We start from the raw sequence: 10,126 nt of genomic DNA on the forward strand, positions 1-10,126 counted from the left end.
ACGCCGGCAAACACGATAGTGCTGATAAACAGGGAGACCACAGCCAGGTGAGGGAGGCACGTGGAAAAGGCTTTGTGCAGGCCCTGCTCAGAGGGCATCCTCAGCACGGCCCTAAAGATCTGTATATAGGACACCACAATGAAAACAAAGCAACCAGCACCTAAACAAAAGCTAAATGCAATAAACCCAACTTCCCTGAGGTAGGCATCTGAGCAGGAGAGCTTGAGGATCTGTGGAACTTCACAGAAGAACTGCTCCACAGCATTGCCTTGGCAGAGGGGCAGGGAAAATGTACTGGCCGTGTGCAGGACAGCATTGAGAAAGCCACTGGCCCAGGCAGCTGCTGCCATCTGGGCACAAGCTCTGCTGCCCAGGAGGGTCCTGTAGTGCAGGGGCTTGCAGATGGCAACGTAGCGGTCATAGGACATGACAGTGAGAAGAAAAAACTCTGCTGATATCAAGAAGACAAATGCAAACACCTGTGCAGCACATCCTGCATAGGAGATGGCCCTGGTGTCCCAGAGGGAATTGGCCATGGCTTTGGGCAGAGTGGTGGAGATGCAGCCCAGGTCGAGGAGGGCGAGGTTGAGGAGGAAGAAGTACATGGGGGTGTGGAGGCGGTGGTCGCAGGCTACGGCGGTGAGGATGAGGCCATTGCCCAGGAGGGCATCCAGGTAGATGGCCAGGAAGAGCGCGAAGTGCAGGAGCTGCAGCTCCCGCGTGTCTGCGAATGCCAGCAGGAGGAACTCGCTCACAGAGCTGCTGTTGGGCATTTTCTGCCCTTCATCAGGGACACTGCCAAAGAAGAAAAAATATAGAGTGTTAGGGAAAATTGCTCTGAGCTGTAGCCATTTGATTCTTCAATGCAGCCTTCACATTGCCTTTCTTTCTAGAAGACCATTTTGTCTCTCCCTGGCTGGAGCCCTGCTCTGTGCTGGCTGAGTGTCCTGTACACAGCAAATGCCTCTGCCCAGCAGCTCCCGATGGGCCACCTCTGCTCCAGAGCAGTGGTACACAGAGGTGCCAACAGAGCCATGTACTTGGAGGAGGGTTCCAGGGAAGGGGATCCCTCTGTTGAGTGAGGGGTGTTTGGCTGTGTGACTCCATGTGAGTCTTCTCTATTCCCCACCCTGAGAGAGGAAATCAGCTCACAGACCGCCTGTGTCTGGCCGGAGAGAACAGCAAGCATCTCCTCCTGCTTCACCCTCCATGCACAGCATTCCCTGTCAGAATCAGGCACCAGCAGCTGCCACGCTGGGCAAGGGAGAGAAGCAGGCATGGGCAGGCAGGGCGGACCCAACCTGGTGCCGAGGCTGCGGTGTCGGTGAGGTACAACCTGTCCTCACACCCCTGTGCCACCTGGCCAGCACAGGCAGCAGAGGGAAAAGAGCTCTGGAGTCTAAGAAGCGTTTGGAATATGCTCCTTGTCATATGGTAGGAATTTTGGGGTAAGACCTCTGTGGAGCCAGGAGCTGGACTCGATGATCCTTGTGGGTCCCTTCCAACTCGGGATATTCTATGATTCTGTGATTCTATGCCTTCTTCTGTGGAGGAAGGTGGAGGGGGCCTGCAGCAAATGTGCCTACTTACACAGAGATTTAGGGTTCAGACACCCCGTATTCTCAGCTCCACAGATTATACATGCCATGACAGAAGCTGTGCTGGTGAGGAGAGGAGACCAGGGGCTGCTGCAAGGAAGGCGCCTGCACTTCAGGGGATGGCAGGGAGGGAGCAGCTCCCTCTCACTGCCTGCCCATGTCCCTGCTGCCTGCAGCTGTCCCTGCCAGCAGCTCTTTCTCTGTCCCCACGTCTCCTCCTGTCCATGCTCACAGACACCATCCCATCCGCTGTGTGCCCAGCTCTGCCCTGCAGACACCTCCCAGGGACATCTCCCTGTCTGCAGGTCCTAAAGAACAGCTCAGAAAAGCCCTGGTGCAGTGTGTAAGCAGAGAGAAGGGAAGGGATATTCTCAGGTTCATCACTAACCTGTTTATGTCTCAGTTCAATGCAATAGGAATTTCCTTCACCTGTGCAATCCCTACAACTCTGTTAACACAGAGCCTGCGCAAGAATTAGAGCAGGAAAATGCAGGCAGAGACTGCAGAAAGTGCCTTCTCTTTGCAGGCAGCCCCTGCCCTCCCCTTCCTCTGCCCAAGGCTGCTCTGCAGCACCTTCTCCTCCACACAGCACGAGCCACAAGAGACATCCTGGCAGCTCCTGGCCAGGCAGAGACATCCCGGATCCAGGAGCCCCTTCCAGGAACCTCTCCTGCACTGTCCTGCAGCCGGACACTTACCATGTGCAGAGCTGTGAAGGTTTCTCCTGCACTGAGCTCTCCTCTGCCCACACCCTCCAGGCTGCCTGGAATCACTTTCTGCCTGGGTGCCTGCAGTCAGAGCCCCCAGCCCTGCTGCGCTGTGCAGAGGAGCTGCTCCTGGGCAGAGCTGGCTCTCTGCACCAGGGCCCTCTTGCCTCGAGCACTCTCTGTCCCAGGAGCCCGGCCCAGCTCAGCACCAGAGGCCCAGCCCAAGGCATTGGAATCACCCCTCTGGGGGTTTTGGTGATGGGCCCACGAACCTCAGGCACTGAGAGACAATTGAAGAAATCTCTCAAGAAGTCCAAGTCAGAGGCAAGTTTCCTGCAGTGTCTCCCTGAGGGCCAGCACTGACACAGCCTCCCTTGGAGCTCGTTAGAGCAGAACATTGGAGGAGGCAGTGAGAACAAGGAGACAAAGGCAGTGTAAAGGTGACACTGATGAGTAGACAACCTGGATGTGTTTCACCAAAGAAAAGGAACAGACCTTGTCCCCTGGCACCCAGGAAGGGAGATCTGTTTCTGTCACACCTTGCTCAGGGCTCTTCCTGGGGCAGTAGGAGATGGGGATGTGCATGGACAAGTGCAGGAGAATGGTATGACCCCTGCCTGGTTCATGGGTGGGGTCGAGGAGGCAATGATTCCCTGGTACTTTAATGACAAGCTGTCTCCTCATAGGCCTCAGTGGCAGAGACAACAGCCATAGCCATGGACACAAAGACCTGGGTCCTGTTGGGACTTTCAGCCTTGCCACAGCCCTCTATCCTGTCTACACCTGGCTGTTCAAAGGACTCCCACACTTGCACATCTTTCCCTGCTGGCTCTAGACCCTTGTCCGTGTGGTGTCTTACTGGATCTCAGCTGAGTCTGATAACTCAGATTTTCTTGGTGCAATGCTCCTCTTAAGGCAGCTCTGTTTGAAGCTGGCCTGGTTCCTGGTGAGTGGCACCACTGCTCGTATGGCATCCGTCGTGGTGTTCCAGGCCCTCCTCCTCTTGGGCACTGTTCACTCAGCAGGGTCTCAGTCTGCCCTCATGTGTGGGGTTCCTCTTCCTCTGGTGCAGGATTAAGCTCTTCTCCTTGTAAATGTCGAGAGGATTCTGTAGGCAAAATCCTGCAGTTTCTCAAGGTTCCCCCACAATGACACTCCATTCTGTCAGCTGTTCATGTCTGCAGGCAGACAGTTTAACCTTCACGTGATTGTGCTCTCTCTGACAAGATGGCAGCATCAGGAGTTGCAGGAAAGTTTGGATAATACAGGAGTAGTGAGTTGAATGGAATTGCAGCACAGAGTCACAGAAGGGTAGGGGATGGGAGGCTGCCAGGTTCCGCATTTTCTGTGCTTCCTTCTCATGCATGCTGTCAGTTTGTCTGGAGCTGTGTCCTGAATTTTATGGGGCTGTGCAGGTCAAAGTTAGAAGGGCCAAAGCCCAGCTGGAGCTCAATCTGTCTATTACTGTCAAAGACAATAAAAACTGTTTATATAAATACTTTAATAAAGGAGGATTAAGGAGAATCATCATATTTTATTGGATGTGGGGGGAAACCTGGTGACAAGAGATGAGGTAAAGGCTGAGGCACTTAATGCCTTCTTTGCCTCAGTCTCTAGCAGCAAGACCAGTTATTCCCCTAGATATTTCTTCCTCCTCATGGCCAGTGCCACCCTTCCAAGGTGCACTTTGTGGCAATTTTTTCTCTCCTGCTATTTCCTACTTCCAAAGAAAGCTCAATAAGTGTGGAAACCACTCCTGAAGTAGGCATCCCAACCCATCAGGCTCCTTGCGGCCTGTCAGCCCAGCAGACAGAAGTCACCTCACCAGCATCTTCCAAGCCATGGGCCTGCTGCTGGCCTTGCAGCTTCTTGGCTGGACACAACCAAGCCATGTGCCTCCTGCTGTCCAGTCATGGACTCAAGCAGAAGGGACAGCACAACCCATATGCGGGCCTTCTTTCTGCCTGGGTCCTCCTGGGTATGGAGGCAGAGGGGATCCCACAGTCAGCATGCCAACCAGGTGCCTTCTGCTGGCCTACCAGGGCCACTGGCAGATGTCAGCCAAAAAGTACAGATCCCAGGGAGAAGCCAAGGGTGACCTGTCAGCTACTTCAGACAGAAGTGACCTCACAGTCCCTTTCCGTGACATGTTCCTGCTGCTGCCCTATCATCTGCAGAGACAGAAGTGACCTCACAGTCACTGCCACAGCCACATTCCTCCTGCTGGGGCAGGAGATCCTGAGGCAGAGCTGAGCTCATCAGAGCATTCCCACCCATCTCCTCCTTGTGTTTGACGAGCTGATCAGATCCATGGCCCCTCACATTCATCTTTGAATGCCATGTGAGTGCACAGCAACCTCACGGCTCCTGCCCTGCGCCAAGGGGGTAAGCGCCTAAAGTTAAGGGTCAGGAGAGGGGTTGAAGGTGAGGAGGTTAATGCACAGGAATGGGGGCTTTGGGTGTTAGTTGTTCATGTATGGCATTAGTGACTAGAGCTCACTTTTCTGGGTTAGAGATGAAGCAAAATCTAGTGGAAGTGTTTGGTGTTCTGCTTGTGGTGTCAGGTCTGTGGTTAGGGTATGGTCAAGCTCTGTGGTTTAGGGTTTTGTTTAGGTCTGCAAGAAGACTAGGGTTAACTAGAGCATTTTAATGCTAGTGTTAAGGGCAGGGATCAGGGCGAGCAAGAGTGTAAGGGTAATGGAAAAAGGCTATGGACTAAGTTTGGCTTCAAGGGATATTGTGGTCAAACATTAGAGTAGTGGATTCCTGTCAGGGTGTGGAGTAGCATTTAGGTTTAGGGATTAATGGATATGTCCAGACCTTGTCTTGGATGAGATGAACACCAGTATTTGAGGCAACTTCTAGACAAGGTCAGCTCCCATCTGATCTCTCCTCATGCCTCCTCTCTCCTCTCCAGCTCTTCCTGGCCACCTCCCCATGCTCCCCATGTGGCCCTGAGCTGGTGGTGCTATGAGCAGACCAAGCATGCTGTGGTGCCCAAGAGGTGACGGCACACTGGCTGTGCTGCACACGGTGGGAAGTAGACCTATCTGTATTGGGATCACTGCTGCTAAACTCTCACTCTGGATTCAACATCTGTGGCAGATGCTCAGGAAGACTAGGGAATATTTCCAAGGACTCTAGGGGTTTCCAGGTATTTTATAGATCCAGGCAGCTGGACTTCCCTGAGGATGAGAGGAACCCCTCTCCAGCCTTCCTTCTTTGAGCATGCTGGTCCCTCACTGAATCCCACAGGCACTGAGTTCTTGTTTGCCTGGGGACATCAAAATTTGGCACTGTTCCTATGGGTGACTCCACCTTGGGCAAGCTCTCACTCTGTAGGGCTCCAGGCACTGCCCACCCCTGGGACATGCTCCCTAGGGAGAACCCCTGAGCTTCCCAGGCAGCTCCACATGACTCTCCTAGAGGATGTCCTCTGCCCTGCCCGATGTGGGACAGACGCGGGGATGTACCTCAGTGGCCATTCACCACTTTCACTGTCATCAGACACCAACAGGTTACTCCTAAATCCTACCCTTGATATCTCACAGCTCATATGATGGTGATGAGCTTTTTGTCTCCCAAACGCATGGAGTTACAGGCCTTCTGAGGTGCAGCAGCTTGTATTGGGCTTACGTGTCACTGTTTTGGTAGCAGGGGGGATCTAGGGCTGGACCCTGTGAGCAGAGTCCAGAAGCTGCCCCATGTTAAATAAGAGCCAGTTACAGATGGCTCCAGAAGTGACCCATTGCTGGCCAGAGCTGAGCCAATGGGCGATGCTGGGTTAGCCTCTGTGAGAACAGATTTAAGGAAGGGGGAAAGAAACCTGCTCTGAAGCTGCAGCTGGGAGAGAGGAGTGAGAAAATGTAGTGAGAAGCAGTCCTTGGTACAGACACCAAGGTCAGTGCAGAAGGAGGGCAGGAGGTGCTCCATGCACCAGAGCAGAAGTTCCCCTGCGGCCTGTGGACAGGCCCCTGGTGGAGCAGGCTGTCCCCCTGCAGCCCATGGGTCCCACATGGAGCAGATCTCCACGCTGCAGCCCATGGAGAAGCCCCCGGTGGAACAGGTGGATGTGGCCTGGAGGAGGCTGTGGTCCATGGAGGACCCCTGCCGGAGCAGACTCCAGGCTGCACTGTATCCCATGGAGAGGAGCCCACGCAGGAGCTGGGGGCCTGGGGGGATCAGTTCGGGAAGGATGGCATCCATGGGAGGCACCCCATACTGGAGCAGGGGCAGAGGGTGACCATGAAGGAGCGGCAGACACAAAGTGTTATAGACTGACTGCAGCCCCCATTCCCCGTTCCGCTGCACCACTGGGGGGAGGAGGTAGAAGACGGTGGATTGGGGTGAAGGTGTTTTTAGGCCTTTAGTTTCTCACTGCTCTCGTCTGTTAGTAATGCTCAATAACTTACCTGAATCTCTCTACAAAGTCTGTTAAGACCATGACTGAAATATATCAGTCATCTGCCTCTCCCTTAAATCAACCCTGGAGTCCTTTTCCACTCTTTTTTCTCCAGCTTTTCCTTTAGAGGGGGGTGAAAGAGCAGTGTGGAGGACTTCAGCTGGCCATCTATGTGAAACCACCACACTGCTCAGCCATGTTATTGGCAACATCTTTGAAAGAAGAGACAGGATTTCAGGCAGTGCACTGGGGAGATTCCATTTTATTAAGCAGATGCTAAGAGAGAGTACTGGCATCCAGGTAGACAAAAAATGTCCAGAGAAAAAAAAATAGCAATTTCATAGCTCGGGAGAAGTGGGGTGAATAAAATACTTCTTTCTACAAAAGTAATACATGGAAATGACACTGAAGATAAATATAACATCATGGTAATGAAAGTAAGTACCAAGCCTCCAAGGGAAAACAAAGGAAGTCACTTGTGGAGAAAGAGGAGAAATGTATCAATCTTAAGAAAAATCCATGTAATCACTTTCCTGATAGCACACTTGAGCTCCTTGTTTCTCATGCTGTAGATGAAAGGATTGAATATCGGGGGCACCACTGAGTACAGAACTGCCACCACCAGATCCAGGGATGGAGAGGAGAGGGAGGGGGGCTTCAGGTAGGCAAACATGCCAGTGCTGAGAAACAGAAAGACCACAAACAGGTGAGGGAGGCACGTGGAAAAGGCTTTGTGCCGCCCCTGCTCAGAGGGCATCCTCAGCACGGCCCTAAAGATCTGCAAATAGGAGAGCACAATGGAAGCAAAACACCCCAAGAACAGAACACTACTGAATGTGAGAAGCCCAGCTTCCCTGAGGTAGGAGTTAGTGCAGGAGAGCTTGAGGATCTGGGGGATTTCACAGAAGAACTGATCCACAGCATCGCCTTGGCAGAGGGGCAGGGAAAATGTATTGGCAGTGTGCAGCAGAGCATAGAGAACCCCACTGCCCCAGGCAGCTGCTGCCATCTGGGCACAAGCTCTGCCGCCCAGGAGGCTCCCATAGTGCAGGGGCTTGCAGATGGCAACGTAGCGGTCGTAGGCCATGATGGTGAGAAGAGAATACTCTGCTGAAAACAAGAAGACAATCAGAAAGACCTGTGCAGCACATCCTTGATAGGAGATGGCCCTGGTGTCCCAGAGGGAATTGGCCATGGCTTTGGGGACAGTGGTGGAGATGCAGCCCAGGTCGAGGAGGGCGAGGTTGAGGAGGAAGAAGTACATGGGGGTGTGGAGGCGGTGGTCGCAGGCTACGGCGGTGAGGATGAGGCTGTTGCCCAGGAGGGCAGCCAGGTAGATGGCCAGGAAGAGCGCGAAGTGCAGGAGCTGCAGCTCCCGCGTGTCTGCGAATGCCAGCAGGAGGAACTCGGTGATGGAGCTGCTGTTGGACATCTAATGCCTCTAGGTATGGGGATCTGCACAGGAAGGGAAAGACAATGATATGTTAGGACAGGCTTTTCTGAGTGAAACCTATGCCATTCCCCCAGCCATACTGCCATGCTTTTTCTTTCTCTACTGGAATCTTTCATTCAGCTCCATGACATGAGCTTCATTTTTTAAGGTTCAGTGTGCAATGAGGAGCAAGGGCCTCTGCTCCCGGGCTCTCAAGGGAATCAGTCCTGACCCAGCGCAGTGAGTGTACAGGACCATGGCAGCAGGACAAGGTTTTATTTTCAGATTTTGTCAAATGAAATCATTTCTTACCCAGAAGGGCATGTCTGCATCTGCATTGCCAGAGCTACAGAATGTAGTTGGCAGAAAAGTGCTTTAGGGCCACTTTTATTCTACACACCCTCATCCCCTTCATCATGCCCCAACAGTGTCCTCTGAAGTCAGAAATCCTGAGATTTTCTGCTTAACTCAGAGTGAATGGCTGTGAGACCTGAGAGGCAAAGGGATTCACTGTGGCTTGGTGCAGAGTGAAGGGAGCTGGCTGGGCTTGTTCCCAGCTGCCCGGCACTTGCAGATTTTGGGCACCAAGGGCAATAACATTCATATTACACTTGAAAAGAAGCCAGACTCTGCTGAGAGCAGAGGAGGCCACTGCCAATCCCTAAGTGCCCAGCCCTTTTGAAGGTACCTGAGCAAGGTTTCAGCACCACACCTCTAGCCAAGGACACCTAACATTCATTTCTCCAGCGCAACAGCATGTCCTTGCGTGTAGCATCTCCTCCACTACACAAGGCTTCTAGATCATGCAAGCAGACGATGGGAAAGATTTGCATCCTGCAGGGCAGCTCACAGCTCTAAAGGCTGTGAGGGCAGAGGCTTTTCTTAGCGGGACAGGAGGCAAGGGGGCTTGCACAGAGGAAGCGGTCTGCACTGAATGAAAAAATATGGAGTTTTGTGATGAATTCTCCCTCCGACAAGATTTCTGATTTACCTTCCACTCATTCCTCGATCATATCCCTGAAGCTTTTACTTCCAGGAGCTCTTTCCCTGTCTCACGTCTTCTTCCTGTTTCTGCTCACAACCGCAGTGTGAGAAAGAGTCTTGTGTTTTTGCAGTAGAATGTGTTTTTGCAGTGGAAAATTCCACTAACCTTGCATATTCAAAAGTGATTGTGCAGGCATGACAGTGACATGGAAGTGGGGAGTATGATACACAGGTAAAGGAAAGGTCCCATTCTCTCAAAACAAGGATAGCTAAGAAAAACAGGATGAGCAGTGCAGAATCAGTAAAAACAAAAAATCATGCGCCCTCTAGTCATGAGAGAAGAAGGAAATAAAAAAGGAAAAGGAGAAATTAACAGCTGGTCAAATCAAATTCTACATATATGGTATAGTAATAAGCATCGAATAGTTTGTGAACTTGTACTCAGCCAATGAGGAAACGGCAGGAATCAAGTGTTGGGTAATAGGAAATATGGGGTTATGATATACTTTTGCTGGGCGCTCCTGCCTGCAGGACACTCGCCATTGCAATCACGAATAAAATAGCTTCACAGAAAATCCTGTCCGAGAAAATTATTGGGTTTTTCTCACACCACCCCAAACTCTATGCAGTAATCTTTGCCCTTCAGAAACCTACCTGTATACAGGACAGTGGCTAGCTGGATGTGCGTCTTTGTAGGTGGAAAAGGACCTGTCAGAAAGCCCTGCTGGGTTCAGCAAAGTTGATGCTGTAGCTTTCGATAGGAAGAGGAGAGGCTGAAGGCAGTTTTGGGGCTGCTCACAAACCCACTGATCATCAAAGTTAACAGCTCAGGAGTCTCAGCAATGTGCTCACGCTGGACAGCTCCTTTTCCGTGTCTCCTTAATTCCCCTCCCTGTCCAGTAGAGTAGGTAACTAAAAAGAGGGCAGAAAATCCCTTCTTTGATCATTCTTGTGAAAAAAAAAAAAATGCCTGGGAAATGATACTGGGTGCTTTGGAGCTGTG

At 52.0% G+C, this 10,126-nt stretch overlaps 1 protein-coding gene across 1 annotated transcript; it reads right to left on the reverse strand.

Moving 5' to 3' along the window:
* Positions 1-7,179: 7,179 nt before the first annotated feature.
* LOC136787152 (olfactory receptor 14C36-like) lies at positions 7,180-8,241 on the reverse strand. The gene has a single exon (XM_066984285.1). It carries the CDS (start codon positions 8,137-8,139, stop codon positions 7,180-7,182), a length of 960 nt encoding a protein of 319 aa, XP_066840386.1. The 5' UTR covers positions 8,140-8,241.
* Positions 8,242-10,126: the final 1,885 nt, after the last annotated feature.

The sequence above is a fragment of the Anser cygnoides genome, chromosome 28 (assembly GCF_040182565.1).
Source record: "Anser cygnoides isolate HZ-2024a breed goose chromosome 28, Taihu_goose_T2T_genome, whole genome shotgun sequence".
Classification (NCBI taxonomy): Eukaryota; Metazoa; Chordata; class Aves; order Anseriformes; family Anatidae; genus Anser; species Anser cygnoides.